The sequence below is a fragment of the Acomys minous genome, assembly GCF_964271855.1.
Source record: "Acomys minous genome assembly, chromosome: 16".
NCBI lineage: Eukaryota > Metazoa > Chordata > Mammalia > Rodentia > Muridae > Acomys > Acomys minous.
In genome coordinates, this window is record NC_140498.1 from 81,936,289 (window position 1) to 81,953,251 (window position 16,963).

The 16,963-nt window shown below is 49.8% G+C and overlaps 1 protein-coding gene across 1 annotated transcript in view; it reads right to left on the reverse strand.

The window, feature by feature from the left end:
- The window catches only part of TMEM132C (transmembrane protein 132C), a 299,030-nt gene extending 285,648 nt beyond the window's left edge, over positions 1-13,382 (reverse strand). The window contains exon 1 of the mRNA XM_084763640.1: positions 13,154-13,382. Coding sequence (XP_084619766.1) covers positions 13,154-13,259 — 106 coding nt within the window. The 5' untranslated portion in view covers positions 13,260-13,382. The remainder of the gene's footprint in view (positions 1-13,153) is intronic.
- Between the last annotated feature and the right edge of the window lie 3,581 nt (positions 13,383-16,963).

The following is a 16,963-nucleotide window of genomic DNA, read 5'->3' on the forward strand; positions in this document are numbered from 1 at the left end:
CCCAAAGCCACTCGGGAGAGGAAAGGGCTTAGCTGGCTTACACAGTCACAGCTGACCATTGTGGGGAATCAGGCAAGAGCCTGATGCTGAAACCACGGAGGAACACCGCTTGCTCGCAAGATCACGCTCAGCTATCTTTCTTATACACCTGCCTAGGGAATGGTGCCGCCCCCAGTGGGCTGAGCTCTCCCGCACCAATCGACAATCAAAGCCCGCCACCGCCCCCTCCCAACCATGCCCATGGGCCAATCTGAGCTAGGCAGCTCCTCAATGAGGGTCTCCCTCCTAGCTGTCTGTAGGCAGTGTCAAGTTGACAAATTAAGTCCAACCAGTACAGGTGGGAACGGCAATACTTGTGCGGATCCTGGCGCTGTGACACCACGTGACAGAAATAGAACACTAAGAATGTCTTGAAAGCAGTGTCGTGGCTCCCTCCGTGCACATGGGTCGGGGGGCAGGGCGGGGGGGAGGGGGCTGGGCCACTTAGCAACAATGAGCGCAGCTGGACACAGGATTTTGTTTTCTAAAGACCGTTCCACTACAAGTGTAACTGAGCTGAGTCTTGGGCCAGGACGTGGGAGGAACAGATAAGCCTGAAGAATCTCATATCCAGAAAGTAGGACAGAGCTTAAAGAATAATGAAGACCTGTCAAAACGGCACAGACCTCGTTGTAAAAATGGTTCCCAAAATCCAAGATATTTTAAGCATCAAAGTAAACAGGAATGGTAAAAAAAAAAAAAAAAAAAAAAAAAAAAAAAAAAAAGTACCAGAGGAATCTGACTCAAAACAAAAACCTGAAACTCTACCAAGAAATGAGGTATTTGGGGGTCTCCATATATCTTTGTCATAGAAATAGGCATTGATTCAAAAGGTGGTTTAGAAGACCTCACAGCACCGAAGCCTAGAAGAAGAGATCACCTTGATGGAGTAACCAGGGTAAAAGCATTTAAGAGGATGTGCTTACCGGAGCAGCCTGATAAATGACATCGTTGAGACAAAATACTTCACAAAAATGACATGGGGAAGGTGATGTTTATTTTGAGGTCACGGTTTGACGGGACAGCCCATTGTGGTAGGGAAGGCATGGAGGCAGGAGAGTGAGGCAGCTGGTCAGGTGGCATCCACAGACAGGAAGGAGAGAGGTGAAAGCTAGGTAGGGCTCAGCTCACGCCCTCCTTTTGACACCATCCAAGACCCCAGCATATGGGATGGTGCCACCCAGAGTGGGCAAGTCTTCCCACTTGAGGCAAACCTCCATGAAAATGCCCTCACACACATGCCCAGAGGTTGTCTGCTAGGTGATTCTGTATTCAGTCAGGTTCACAATAAAGGTTAACTATCACAGTCATGAAAAGACCAGCCTGCACCTGCAAAAGGGTAAAGGTCATGAAACTCAAAGAAAGACTGAGAAAAGTAAAGAAACATGCAAGGGTGGAGAGATGGCTCAGTGGTTAAAAGCACTAGCTGCTTTTCTACAGGATCTGGGTTCAATTCGCAGCAACCACATTACTTCATTACCACTTGTAACTCTAGCTCTGGGAGATAGTATGCCCTCTTCTGGCCACTGTCGGTACTGCACTTAGGTGTATATCCACATACAGTATGTGCATATCCACATACAGGATACAGTATAGGCATACTTTTAAAAAAATAATAAATGAGCAAATAAAAAGGGAACCGGACCACTAGATAGCACATGAAGCACTGAGGCGGACTGTTACGAGGAACAGTACTGAAACCGTAGGCAGCAACACCTTGGGTCTGAGGACTGGATCGGGTATCAGAGTAATGAAATTTCCCCGATTTCAATGTTTTGTTTTAGCTTTGAAAGAGACTGTCTTTTCTCTTAAGAAAAACCAAAGCGTATCTGGAGTTCCTCACAGTTCACTGCAGCTTTGGCTGTTAATGTGATGATGGGAAGGAGCCTCTGCACGGTTGTGGCGAAGGACACAACTATGTGACCATGCGAATTAGGGTGGGTGGGAGGTTGCCCATCTCAGAGGCAGCTGGTATTGATTGCCTCTGGAAGTGGTGGGAATTTAGAAGAGAGGACCGTTCTCGCCGGCTGGTCGTGATTTAGGAAGAAGGGAACAGCCCCAAACTCCAGTGGTGATGTTATCGGAAAGGCAGAAGTGTGACTCAGGAGAAAAAACTGACTCTTCCTTGCCTAGAACTCAGTCCCCGAGGCCCCTCCATTAGCCAAGGCTAGCCAGGATCAGAATCAATGGTGCAGACAAGGAGGCTTGCCTTGAAGAACCGACTCACAGGAAGACGGAAGCAGCTGGGGCCAATAGCTGCCAACCAGCGGCAGGGGAGGTCCAAAGCTACAGTTCAGAATCCCAAGTTTGCCTTTATGAGGCAGAGGGCCAGTCTGTTGGTATAATGAGGGCTTCACTTCCTTGGATGGGGGGCCCAGCCGCATCCAAGAAATCTTCCTACGTACTCAAAATCTGCCAAAGCAAGTGTAAAACTCTTTTTTTTTTTTTTAAAATCACCCAACAAAACCCAGAATAATGTCTGACCAAATATCTGGGTTCTGTGGCCCAGCCACATTGACACATGAAATTAGCCATGGGAGAACTGAAGAGCCCAAGAGTTTGAAGGAGAAGCCTTTATTGACTGTGGGTGGGGCATTGCCTCCAAAGCTAGACTGAGACCTCTTAGGCAAAGCCACTAAACACTTCTCACAGACCCAATATTCCAGGGCAGGGCCATAGCCGGGGGGTGGGGGGGTGGGGGGGAGGGTGGGAGGGGTGGGGGGGGTGGGGGGGGTGGGGGGGTGGGTGGTGGTGGTGGTGGTGGTGGATGGGGAGTTGGTGGGGGGAGGGGTGAAGAGGGGGGAGGGGGAAGGGGGGGGTCCCCTGAGCAGCTGAAGGAAAGGGTGGATTCCTGCTAGGAAAGGGTGCTCTGTTAACAGGATTTTGTACATTCAAGATGAAAATGTTTGAATTTGAAGAGAAATGAGAAAAAAGTCTGCTGTGAGTCAATTCATTAATGAAATGGGGACCCGGGGCTGTGTACTGACCCAAAACATTTACATAAGTTGAGGGAAAAAGAACACACTGCTACTTAGAAAACCGGGGATGCTGCAGAAACCCAGGGCAGAACAGATTGCCCCAGATGGAGACTTCTCCCAGGGTATGTGTCTTTGCTTGGTGAGGACGGCAGAGGTGAAGTCTTGAGGGGTTGCTTGTATGTAGCCAAGGCTTTAGGAATTCTGCTCAGAGTCCTTTGTAGTCCCAGGTGGAAGAAGTGGGCAATGGGGGGTGGGGTGGGGGGGGGAAGAGGGGTCCGTCCATTCTGCAGGGAGGGGGTCAGTGATAGAGAGCCCAGTCCATAGCCAGAACTGGAGCCATGCCAGATGGGTGAGTGAGTAAATGAATAAACGAATGATTTCCAAAGCAAACAGAACACTCTTAAGTGGAAGATGTGCTGGGTGGTGGGGGAGTGTGTGTGCATGTGAGCCTGTGTGTGTGTGTGTGTGTGTGTGTGTGTGTGTGTGTGTGTGTGTGTACACATGCAGGTATGTGTCCGCATGGTCAATCTGAGGTGTCATCCCTCAGTGATTAGACATATTTTCTTTTTGAGACAGGGTCTCCTACTGGCCTAGAAGTCACTGATCTGACTGGGCTGGCTGGCCAGCGAGGCCCAAAGATCCTCCCATCTCTGCCTTCCCTGGAACTGGAGTTTTCTTTGTGGGTCTGGCAGAGGGCGGTAGGGGGTGGGGCGGGGAATCAATCTGCAGTCCTCAGGCTCCTGTGGCAAACACTTTATGGGGTGAGCCTCCCTACAGTTCAAGGAGACACATATGAAGTGGCTGCTTATGCACAAACACGAGAGCCCTCCCGCCACATCTGGGAAGGGGGCTTCTGTGCCTTGGGCAATATCATTTGGCTTCTGTTCCTTCACTGGTTGTGAGACACTTGGTTTCGCCACACAGCATCTAGTCCCTTTCTTCTTTAGAGAAAGCATTTATTTTATGTTTATAAATGGTTTTTTGCCTGAATTGAATATGTGTGTGTGTGTGTGTACCACATGCATGCAGTACCCCACAGAAGCCAGAAGAGGGCATCAGATCCTTTGGAGTAGGAATTACAGACAGCCTGGAGCCACCATGTGGGTGCTGGAAACTGAACCAAGGTCCTCTGCAAGAGCAGCCACTGCTCTTGACCCCTGAGCCATCTTCTCCAGCCTCAAATTTTTGGTGCATCTTTATTCCTTCTACACTCGCTGTCCTGGTGATTAGAATGGAGCTACACTTGTGCCTCAAGCTCTAGAGACTGATCTGGCCAATCAGAAACTCTCACTCCCCCTGTCACATTGAAAGGCTCAAGCGTGGGTCATTCCTGAAATTCCCAGTCACTTAGGAAGTCACTGTTTTTGGCCTCGGTGTGCTGTACAGAAGGAAAGTAAGTATTGGGTGAGCGACAGAGGCAACCGTCTGATGATAAAGACAAAGGCACTCAGCCAGGCGTGGTGGCACACACCTTTAATTCCAGCACTTGGGAGGCAGAGACAGGCGGATCGCTGTGAGTTCGAGGCCAGCCTGGTCTACAAAGTGAGTCTCGGACAACTAAGGCTACACAGAGAAACCCTGTCTCGAAAAACAAACAAACAACAACAACAACAACAAAAAGACAAAGGCATTCACAGGAGACAAAGAGCATCCCGTGACATGGCCTGATTCCTGGATCCCACTCCCCCTGAAGTCCACAGGAATCCCTCAGTTACCAGTTGCCTCTCACACAAAGCTGGGATTTTTAGCCTTTTCAGCTAAAGATGAGTAACAGAAAGCGGAATAACTCAGCGTTTATCCACCAGGTCACCACCAGACAGGTGCAGGGAAATTGCCTTAGTAGCTAAACACAAAAGTATAGCTTCCCAAGGAAACAAAAGGATGAAACAATGTTTCCAAGGCTGATGCTATTCACAATGTGTGAGGTTTTGTTTTGGGGTGCTTTTGTTTTTGTTTTTTTGTTTGTTTTGTTTTCTGGTTTTCGTGACAGGGTTTCTCTGTGTAGCCTTGGCTGTTCCTGACCAGGCTGGCCTCGAACTCACAGCGATCTGCCTGCCTCTGCCTCCCAAAGCGCTGGGATTAAAGGTGTGTGCCACCACACCTGGCTGTTTTGTTGTTGTTGCTGTTGTTTTTGTTTTAATGGCTCAAGAATTCTTGTTTATTTTGTTTTCTTCTTTCAAAAAGACAATCATTACTAAGATGTAATTCAATAACAAGAGCAGAAATCAACCTGTGTGCACATAAGCATACGTGTATAATGGATAAGGGGGCCGTCTTCAAAGTTTCTTTAGTTTGAGAACACAAGAAACCCTTTACTGTCTTACAGAGTCCCTAATGGGTCACCACATGCCAAAGCAGGTGACACTATATCAACATTTTCGCAGCCAGGAGTGCACAGACAGGGTAAGGAGACACAAAGGAAAATAGATATTATAATTAAAGGCGGGGGGGGGGGCAATGGTTCAGCAAAACAAACGAAAGGAGTCGGCAGAGTGGATGAGAAGATTAAGGGGTGTAGCCTGAGGGCTGCTCTAGGCTTTGATGGCTCTGGAAAGTCGGTGGGGGTGGGGGTGAGGGTGGGGGGGTGAGGGTGGGGGGGCGGGGTAGGTAGAGTTTAGGAAAAGAAGCAATGAGGGTGGAAGGTGATGCAGTTAAGGATAACAAAAGCCTCTCCCAACTCCCAGTGGTCTGCGACAAGGGGCCGCCTCTCCTGGAGTGGCCCTTTCCCCCCCCCCCCACCCCCCCCTCCCCGATATCAAGTGCGCTGTTGTGTTTGCTTCAACGTCATCTCAGGCCTTCCTGAAAACATCTGCTGTGACAAGACTGGCTTGCTCGAGTCTCTTTCTGGTGGCACGAACAGGACCAATTATAACAGCAAGTGTTCTGAACTCTTCTAACTATGTGTGATGGCTTGGTGGCCCTAGAAGACCTATGAGCGGAGCCTTACTTAGGAAAGGGTCCTGCAGATGCAGTTACGGGGTGAGAATTGCAAACACCCTGGAACGGGGTGGACCTTGCATTCAATGCCAAGTAGCCTTATAAAATGGGGGCGGGATGAGGGTGGGGTGGGAGGGGGCTAGAGGGGTGTGATGGGGTGCGGGGACTGGAGAGAGGGCTCAGTTAGTACAGCATTAGCTTTGCAGGCATGAGGACCCCAGTTTGCTCTCTGAAACCCAAAACCAAAGCTAGACGTGGCAGTCTCTGCTTGCTTTTCCGGTGCCAGGGAGGCAGAGACAGGGGTTGATCTCTGGGGTTTTCCTGCCCAGCCAGCCTAACCTAATTGGCAAGTCCCACACAACACAATGTAAAAGTCACCTAAGGAATGATACCTCAGCTTGACCCCCCCCCCCCACTACCACTTCCTCCCTACACACAAAGACAGAGGAGAGAAGACCCACCCAGAAGTCAGGCATGGGAACACAGAGGCTAAGAAGGTGATGATGGGACCACAAGCCAAGGAAAACACAGAAGCTACCAGAAGCTGCAAGAGTCAAGAAAGCATCCTGCTTAGGCACTCAGGAAAAGGAATATGGCCCTGCAGGTACCATGATTTGGGACTCTGGACTCGGAGAGCGAGCTGATTCTTTACCTTAGGCTGTAGGCTAAGTGGCACAGAAGCCGCCCGCTGTGTGGTATCTTGTCATGCCAGCCCTAGGAGAAGGATGCTCACACATCTCTATCCTGAAGTTCTAGGAAGTCGATCTGACCCTTCATATGATAAAAATCTGAGGCGGAGAAGAACTGTGCTGATGGTAATGGCCACGCCCATACTGTGGAGCGGGAAGAACGGTGTCTATGGATTTTGCTTATAGCATCTGCTATAAGGACCCACCCCCTCCGAGTAACAAGTTTCTACAGTTTCCTGAGGGATTCTATCGGTGACTGTCAAGGTCAGTCCAGACCTGAGGGTCTTCATCCCCAGAAATCTACACCCTTAGCCAGAGATAAAAATCACTGAAAATGACCACAGCCCCCACCGTATCTAAGCGATGGTGTTCCCCCCACCCCAACCCCGACCGCACACCCGTGGGAGGCAGATATGACTGACAGCCATGGGGATTCTACATCAGACTGCTTGCTGTGCCTAGGAGGCCTCCAGATTACTATGGGGCCATCAGGTTGCGCGCCCCTAACTCCTGTCTTTTCTGAGGCCTGAGACGCAGACGCGTCTGCGTCTAGCAGCCTGCGTTCTCTGAGCAGTTCCTCCAGGAATGGGCAGAACTGAGGCTCAGAAGGAAGCTGCCCTCTCAGGGCCACGGAGTCTGACCCCAATTAGCCTGTGAGTGACACTTCTCCACATGGATCACAGGACGCGTGTCTTATGTAGGGAAGACATCAAATCCTTTGGTGGCTTCGGGATTCCAACCACTTCAGAGTCCTAAACGCATCGCTAACGGCTGTCACAGGGAAAAAGGATGTGTGGACCTTGCAAAAGATGGAATGGATGCCGGTCTCTGAAGAGTAGTATAACTCGTTCTCTTGGAAATTGTGCTAACTCAGACTCGAGTATTGACCTTCCTCATCTCCTGGAGGCAGCAACTTCTAAATCCCCAGGGTGTTTAAACAAGAGAACTGACTAAAGGTAGGAGGCACAATAGAAACCTACAGGGACCGGGGCGTCAGGACAGCAGTGTCCAAAGTGCCTGCTCCACAGAAACAAGTGGGAGCCGACTAAGTGTGATTTTTTTTTTCATTCTCCTAAGAAATTACACACCAACAATCTTTAATCAACAATTCTCTTGGTGGCACCTAGCATGTAAGAGTGCGTTACACTTCAAAAATGATTTTGTGTAGAGGGGGAGAAAATACTGGAAATATACTCTTTTAAGATTGGTATAAAGCCCGTGGAGCAGCATGATGCAGCTTGAATATAAGCTTTGATGAATTAAAGACGCATTTTGTAAACCTTGGTGCAATGGGCAAAACTGAACAGGAAGCACAAACGAGCCCATAGGGGAGATAAAATGGAATCATAGAAAAGTGCCTAACCCTAAAGCAGAAAAGGGCATGGGAAAAATAAGGAGCAGAAGGAACACGGAGAGAAACTGTGTGCACAGTGTCAGCTCCGAATGTAAACACGCAGACAATTAATTACATTACATATAAATGGTATAAAGATGTTGATTGAAAGACAGAGATTAGCACACTGGATTAAACAAAGGAAACCCAACTATATGTTCTTTGTAAGCCATCAGCAGTAAATATAAAGAGACAGTGATTTGGGGCTGGAGACACGGATCGATGGTTAAGAATACAGACTGTTCTTCCAGAGGACCTGGATTCAATTCCCAGCAAGGACGTCGCAGCTCACAATCTTCTCTAGCTACAGTTCCAAGGGCTCTAACGCCCTCTTCTGGCCTCTGAGGGTACTGAACTTATTACGCGCACTCACTGGCCCCCATGCCTAGAGATTCTTGTGACCTTGGCTTAGGGGGATGAATTTCTTCATTTGGCACCAAAAGCACAACTGTTAAGAGAAATTCTCATTAAAATTTAAAATCTGATTTTCTTAGGACAACTAGAGAGAAACAACTTCCAGACACAGTTTGGTGAGGACTTATGTCCAGAACACAGAAACTGCCCGAAAAGTCATCAGTGAGAAAGTAAAACAACCAAAATCCTAAAGTGGGTACATAGTATTTGAAAAGGTCATTTCACCAAAGGAGATGCACAGATGACCATGAAACCCAAGGTCACTCCACTTTATCTGGCAGGAAAATGAGGAAGAGCAAAACAAAACAAAGAAGTAAATAAAACATAAAATGTAAAAAAAAATTCTAAAGAAGGGACAGTGAGATTGCACAGCATGTAAGGGAGCTAGCTTGCAGCCAAGCCTCACAATCTGAGTTCTGCCTCCAGAATCTACAGGGTGGGAAAGAGGGAAACTACCCCTCTGGGTTGCCCTCTGACCTCCACATGTACGCACTCCCACATCTACATGTACACACTGAGAGAAGAGAGTTTAAAAATCTCAAAGAAGCTGGGCGGTGGGGGCATATACCTTTAATCACAGCACTTGGGAGGCAGAGGCAGGTGGATCTTTGTGAGTTCAAGGCCAGGGAGTCCAGGACACGTAGGGTTACACAGAGAAACCTTGCCTTAGAAAACAAAACAAAAACGAAACAAAAACAAAACCAACTAACTAAATATATATATATATATATATATATATCCTAAACCGATTTGTCCTACTTGGCTACTGGAATAGGCAGACAAAAAGAAAAAAAAAAGAAGAAGAAAACAAGAAAACAAACAAACAGCGGTGACACCAAGTGCCACAGATCATACAAAATGGTCCTGGTGGAGGGGGAACAAAATGGCAAAGTTCCCAAATCACTCAGCAGCACCCCAAGGCCTAGGAGGAACAAATGCATGCCACCCAAAAACCTGTCTGTGAATATTCACAACTTTTTTCATAGCTGACAAAAGCTGGAGTCCTTTAAATAGCCTTCATCTGAGGAACAAGAATGACCCCCCCCCGCCCGCCCCTGTGCCCCCTGCAGCCACTCAAGGGAATATTACTCAGCATTAAAAAAGGAATGTCCCCCCCATCCCAAGGCAAAGCTGACTATGGAATGCACTGTGCCAACTGAACAGCAGCAGATCTGAGCCCATCATGGTGTTGCTATTAAAACAGGAAAAGTCCACAGATCAAGAATCATGTATGTGGGTAGAGGAAGGAGAAGTCATGGGGTTTCTGAAGGTTGAGTCCAAAAGTTGATGTGTGTGTGTGTGTGTGTGTGTGTGTGTGTGTGTGTGTGTGTGTGTGAAAGCTTACAACCATAGACTTTAGAGGGCCTAATTTCCCCCCTTAACAAACATGACTTTTGAACAAAGGGGATAACTGGGACCTGGTGGGATGGCTCAGTGGTTAAGGGCACTGGCTGCTCTTCCAGAAGACCCAGGTTCAATTCCCGACACCCACATGATGGCTCACAACCATCTGTAACTGCAGTTCCAGGGGGGCTGCACACATGGTATGCAGACTTACATGCAGGCAAACACTTGATAGATAAAAACACCGCACAACAGTAAACATAAAAAAAAAACTACATATAATTCATAGTGAATAGATTTTTTCTGTAATTTACTCATAAAGTCTGCATGCAGCTGTGCAGTGTAGCTTAGGGTTCTGACACAGATACTATAGGCATAGATTTTTATGTAACTTCCCCAATTTTTAAAAAAATGTATTTTTATTTAATTAAAATATAATTATACTACTTCTCCCATTTAAAAAAAATGCTGACAATCTGCCCAGACTTTGTATTTTTGGGTTTTTGTTTGTTTGTTTGTGTTTGTTTGTTTGGGTTTTCGAGACAAGGTCTGTGTGTGTTAAGCCTTGTCTGTCCTGGACTCACTTTGTAGACCAGGCTGGCCTCAAACACACACAGCGATCTGCCTGCCTCTGCCTTCCAAGTGCTGGAATTAAAAGCGTGCACCACCATGCCCGGACATCTGCCCAGACTTTGTAATCAAACCATGTGTGAACAGTCCATATCTGCTGAGAGTCAGGTGAGAGGGAAGACTGGGCAGGCCAAAGTGTATCAGTGGTGTATCAGTGGGGTTACCAGGGACCCTCTGGAAAGATGACACAGACAGGGAAGCTGAATTATGGATGAGAGAGGGTGGATGGAGCTCCTGGTCCTCACTGAAAGCATGGCCGTGGGCAGGGGAGAACAATCCTTTTCACCCCAGGTCCCCCTAAGCACAGGGCACTAAGAAGCCAAAGAACTGTTTTTTTTTTTTTTTAAACTTCATTCCTTCAGTGGCCAACAGTGTGCTCCATGCACCATGGCACAGCTTGCAGCTCACACCTCCACGAGGGCCTCTGTCCTCCCGGCCACGTGTACATCATTGTAACTGTGGCCCTTCAAACAGGTTCCAGTGAGCTGGAATCCACAGCCCAGTCCCGTCTTCTCTGGGGCCCCACACCTGATCAGAAGTCACAACTACCCTCCCGGGGAATCTCAGCCCACAGCCCCTTTCACCAGTGGTTGAGGGGTGACAGGTGCAGCCTGCGTCTCAGCTCAAGCCAGCCTTAGGGAGAGTGCTCCCTTTCAATGCTCTCTGTCCTATTTCTGGAAACTCCTGAGAATAATTACGTTTTCTGCAAACCTTGATGTGTTGCAAAGATTCAGAATTAACAGTCAAAAACACACAACTCACGACTGGACAGATTTCCAAGGTTCCAAAAACCCACACAGTGACCCTTGTATAGACAAAGTCCCTGGTGGCATGGTTGTTCTTTTTTAAACACAGTGGGAATTTAAACAACGGTGAGAAGGTGTTCGGTTCTAGAAAACATCCTGTGAAGGAGCCGGGAGAAGGCTCAGTGGTAGAAGTATGCACGTGCCGGCAAGGGGACCTGAATCCGCGACTCAGAAAACAGAAAAGCGGGGGCAGGTGGAGCAGCTGCCTTCCCAGACTGAGGAGGCAGTGGTGGGCAAGTCAGGGGCACGCTGGGTGGAAGGAAGGCTTAGCCTAATGAGCTACTTCCCGGCAAAATGAAAGTCCCTGTCTCAAAAATAAATAAATAAAATAAATAAATAAAACAAGGTGGAGACCGACTGCAGTAGACAGTGAGAGTTGATCTCCTGCCTCTGCACACAGGTGGGAACACACACCCGCTTGCCCACGCATGCGACATCTTACAGAGTAAACACCAGACTGATTTACGAAACAGTGGGATGAACTGTAGCTTTTATCTGCGCTGCAAAGTGGAAACACATTTGGCAGACGAGGTCAGAACCAACCTTAGGAGCCCCACGCAGTGAAGCCTATCAAATCCAGGTGCCTTAAGGAGGGGGGGGGGAGGGAGCGCCGCTTTGCATCACATGGTCGTTCCCAGCCCTGCAATCTCCCAACATGCCAGCCCCACCCCAGCGCCTTCAATTTGCCAGCCCAGGGTCTACACCGGCCACTGCAATTACAGCCATTGCTTGATCTGAAGCGAAATCTGGGTCTCTCTTTCTAACTGCCCATTAAGCCATTTTGGTGATCAGAATCCGCGGGGAGGTGTGCGCTGAGAGCAACCTCTGGGCTAATAGCAGAATACAGGTAAAGGCTCCTGAATTTCTGCTCTTTGGGGGGGGGGAGCCCACTCCTAATCCTCTGAGGGGGTTCCCCTCTGGGGAAACAGGACTCACTGGAGGGGAGCATGAACGTGCTTGGCAGGCTTGACTGGGAAATGCTCCTGGAGTAAGGGACATTCCCCGGTTTCACATGGTGGACTAAGGACTTTTGTAAAGCAAATTCTACTTTTTAACGCCAACTGACAACTTGTCTCCCCGGGCAGGAAGCAGAGCAGGAAAGAGGTCTTGACATCCGAAGTGGGGGGGGGGGGGCTGATTAGAGAAAATTCTCAAGCCAGTCCCTGTCAGTGGCTGAGCTCGAACCTGCCTCTCTGCGGGAGAACGCAGGACTCTATGGAACATCCTGTTTTAATCCACAGCACGCGAGAACACGGCTAAGGCGCCCCACCGCGACCGCACCCCAGGGCTCCTGGACCCTGAGCGGCTAAAGCTAGTGGCTCCGGTTTTCCAACTCCCGACCGGGCTCACAGAGGAGTCATAACACGACTTAGCGACCGTAGCAGCAGCGAGTGCTCTGGTTACGCCTGCGTCAGCCGGTTTGCACAAGTCTCCAGAAACCTGCAGAGTCCTGGTTCCCATGGCCCCGAGCAAAGAACCTAAGTGGGAGCCTCGCGACAGAGTCGCTTCCAACGCCACCGCTTGGTCTAATGTGGGGCAGAAAGTGCCAGGTTTCTCCAAAGCTGGGGAAGGGGCCGCGGAGAAACCGTGGTTCTCCTCGCGCCCCCGCAGCTGCACGGAGTTCGGGGCGCGCAACCCAGTGTAGAACTTAGGGTGCAGCAAAGACCCCGAGTCTGGCAGCCACGCCCCCCCTTCCCGCTCTCCCGGAGGGAGGCAGCTGGGCTTCTGGGTGGGTTGCCGCGGCGGATCCCTAGCCGGGGCTCTATCGCTCGCAGCTGCGGCCCGGGGCACGCTGTCTCGGCAGCTAGCTGCTGTAAGTGGGACCCGGAGCTCTCGCCACCCGCTCCCTCCTCTCCACCTGCGCCCTCGACTCCCTCGCAGCCGGCTGGGGGGACCCCGTGATCTCCGCCAGCGCCCGCTTACCTTGGCCCAGCAGCGCGGCCAGCACCAGGCTCAGCGCCCCGTACCGCGCTGCCCGCCTTGGGGCCTCGCCCTCCGAGCGCATCGTGGCCGCTGTCACGCCACCCATCGCCAGCCCGGGGCCCACGCCGGCTGCCCCATGCCCGGGGCCGCCCCCGGCAGCACTCTGGCTCCCGCGGCAGCTCGTGAACCGGTCGAGACAACTTTTCTCAGGCTGCAACCGCGGTCCTACTGATCCCGCCTCCCAGGCCCGCCCACTTCGGACCCGCCCACTACACCCTCCAGATCCGCCCACCTCCGGCCCCGCCCGCGGCCGGATAGATGAAGGATGCCAGAGCGCCCGAACGGCCCCAGGCGCTCAAGCCATGGGACCCAGACCAACAGAGAGAACGAAGATACTTGTGGACTTGAATCCTCTCCTACCCCCAGGGGATCTCCCGCCTAGCAACCTCCTGCTGCCCGCCAGGCAGGATGGAGCTGGAACCTTGTTTCTTGCGTCTCGCCACCTCCCACGGTCACCGCTAGGTCTCCGGGTTGTCGTTCCCCGATAGGCAACTTCAGGTCGTCCTCTCCTGAGGGCTGGGGCGGCTAGAATTCAAAGTCACGAGCAGCTGTGGAGGACCTATCTAAGCGAACGATTGCTTTCAGTGGGATGTGTGTGTACGGATGTGTGCTCCGTGTGCACCGCGCGTGGGAAAGCGCTGGCTAACCTCGCCTTCTTTAGATGCGGGCCTGGGGCACATGGCGACGGCTTGACTCGTTTTTTCTGTATCTCACCTAACATTTTTTAATCAACTGTCCAAGGTTAAAACAAAACAGCGTCTTCATCGTCCCCCTCTCCCACTCCTCCCGCCCAATATACACACATGGTGCCTCAAATGTGCCCAGGTGAGAGCAGCTTGCCCTCACACCCTCGAATCTATTTTCTTCCGATTTCCCAGCGCTCCCTTCTGGCGTCACCAGGTTCCAGCAACATCCCTTGCAGGCTTCCTGACGCTAGGGTTTCATGGGCTCCTCAGGAGTCTGGGTAATATGCTGCAGACAGGACCTGACACCCTCTTGGGTCTGGAAGTGAAGAGGCTGGATGCCCAGGCCTCTATTTGCCACCAGCTCCCCAAACTTTGGGGTCCCTACCCTGTTCTGAGCCTCACACTGCGCAGGCTCCGGGATCCCTCTCCCACCCAGGGTTGACCAATCCGTCGGAAAAGCTTTCAGAATAAACCAAACATAACAGCGATTACCGTAGAAGAAAGCCCAAGGGAAGAGCTAACCTTTCCAAGCCCCAGCTTGTGAAAAGGCGTAAAAAGGTAGAGGGTACTCTGGCCTTGGGACTAGTTTATACCAGAAAGGTGACCAGGCTCTTACAGGCTAGGGTAGCAGGGACTTCCGTGTTCAGGTAGTGCAGCTGACTTTGCCACTGTAGGCACATCTTTGGGGAGCAATAACGAAGTCATTTGAGCCCCTAGGATGAACTGCACAATTTCTTCCCCTCCTCCCCCCTCAAAGCCCAGGAGTCTCTAGAGAATGCTTTTTTTTTAAATTTCAATGTTTAGCATCCTACCATCAAGGGAGAACCACAACAGCTTTTTTTTTTTCCAGGCTGAGGTGGGGGATGGAGTCGGCTTCATCCTTCATCTCCCATCCCATAATAGGAAGATAAATTTAAAGCCCTGAGTGGGCCCTCACCACCAAGTCTACACCCTGAATCACTAGACAGCACCTGCTGTCCCACCACTCACAGCCTTGAACCTCAGCTACATCTCCCTTCCTGATCCTTCTAGAATGAAAAGAAGGAGACCAAAGCAAAGCTTCCCCTTCTGCAAGCAGCTCCACTTTAAGGCCTCCTTTAATCTGCCATGTGACCTTCTAAATATCAACCAAACACTCTGCACAGATCCAACAAACAAACGGGACTGAGGAGCGTCGGCCCCCTTTATCTTGGCTAGGGAAACCCACAGGTTCTCCGGGTTCACAAAGTTTCCTGTATTTATTTATTTTTTTAAGTCCTGTATTATTGAACCTCAAAATCATTAATTCTTTAACCGAAATGGCTTCCAGATGGTCATCTGAGTCTCATAAGCGACACCGGAGACCACTAATCTCCTCAAAGGGTACTGCGAAACTCCCCGCAGGCCGCAGGCACATGGAGACAATTAACATGATTTATAGGAGGGCAGAGTTATTGGCAAGAGGCCTCCACATGTGCCCAGGGCTTTTACGTGGAAGAGGCCACTTTTTAAAAATTTATTTTGTTCACGCTGAAATCTTTTTTAAAAAATATATTTTACTTATTTATTACATATACACACCAGAAGAGGGCACCAGATTTCATTACAGATGGTTGTGAGCCACCATGTGGTTGCTGGGAATTGAACTCAGGACCTCTGGAAGAACAACCAGTGCTCTTAACCTCTGAGCCACCTCTCTAGCCCCTCACGCTGAAATCTTAAATGGTTGACATTGCCTAAGTATAGACTTTGGTGATGTGGCTTAAAGCATCTTGTGCTGTCCGTGTATTAAATGAGCCGATGTTTGTGAGGGTAAGATGAAAATGGCTATAGATTGACCTCGTAAAGCAGCTATGGTCAACTTGAAAAGCAAACAGGGTCTGAACTCTGGCTCCTATTGTTCGGCATAGAAAACAAGGAAGGATGGAAAATAGAAAGGACGAGTTAAGCTCAATGTGCTGGCATTGGCTAGTATAGACTGACACCTGGTAACAACCCTCAGACTAACACGTATCATCATCCATCCATTTAACCAACACTGTTTCCGGTCATCAGCCTCTTTCTAGAGGGTTCTCAGAGTGGACTAGACCAAGGTGCCCTGATTGTTATTCTTGATTGACAGCTGGTTAGAATTTAGACTCACTGGAAACAACCTTTGGGACATGTCTGTGAGAGAGGCTTCTAGATTAATGGACAGCCCCATCCTATGGTCTGGGGTCCTTCCAGGACTGAATAAAAAGGAGGAAGCCAGTGGAGGCCCAGCATCCATCTCTCTTTGCTTCCTGACTGTGGTTGCCATGTGACCAGCCACCTCGCTTTCCTGCCACCATGCCTTCCTAGCCATGATGGACTGTGAGCCCTCAAACAGTGAGCCAGAATAACCCCTTTGCTCTCTTAACTTGTTTTCATCGAGCATTTTGTCACAGCAGTGAGAGGTCCTGAACTTGTGTCTTTTCTCTTAGGGTGGAGAGAAGCTCCAGGGGGGGTGGGTGACTAAGGCGGTCCATTAGGAGTTCTTGAGTTTCAGTAAAGCCTTAAGGGAAAGTGTAATTGTGGAGAGGAGAAAACTGCCAAGACGATGAGTGGAGGTGAGCAGAGAATTTTAGGAAAACCCATAGTGCAAAGGCCAGGCCAGGGTAGAGCATGGGGGCATGAGAGGAAGCCACTATATGCATCTGTGGAGGCCTGGACCATGGTGGGGTGCAGAGTGAAGGAGTGAAGCAACCAGTGGCCCTGTGTGGTTGTGAGAGAGGAGGAGTCATCTTGAGCAGCTGGGTATTTGAGGTTTCCCTGTATGGAGTTGGGGGAGTTTTGGAGATTGAGGGCAGCCTAGTTCACTGATTGGGAAACCATAAAGAAGGTTACATCATTGCTGTGAAAAGCAACTTTCTGGGCACTGGAGAGATGGCTCAGTGGTCAAGAGCATCATCTATAATGTGATCTAATGCCCTTTTTTTGTCATGGAGGTATACGTGCAGAAAGTGTACTCATATACATAAAAATAAATAAATATTTTTAAAAAAGGAAAATCAACTTTTCATCTAGGGAGTTGGCTCAGCTTTACCACCAAGCCTGAGGACCTGAG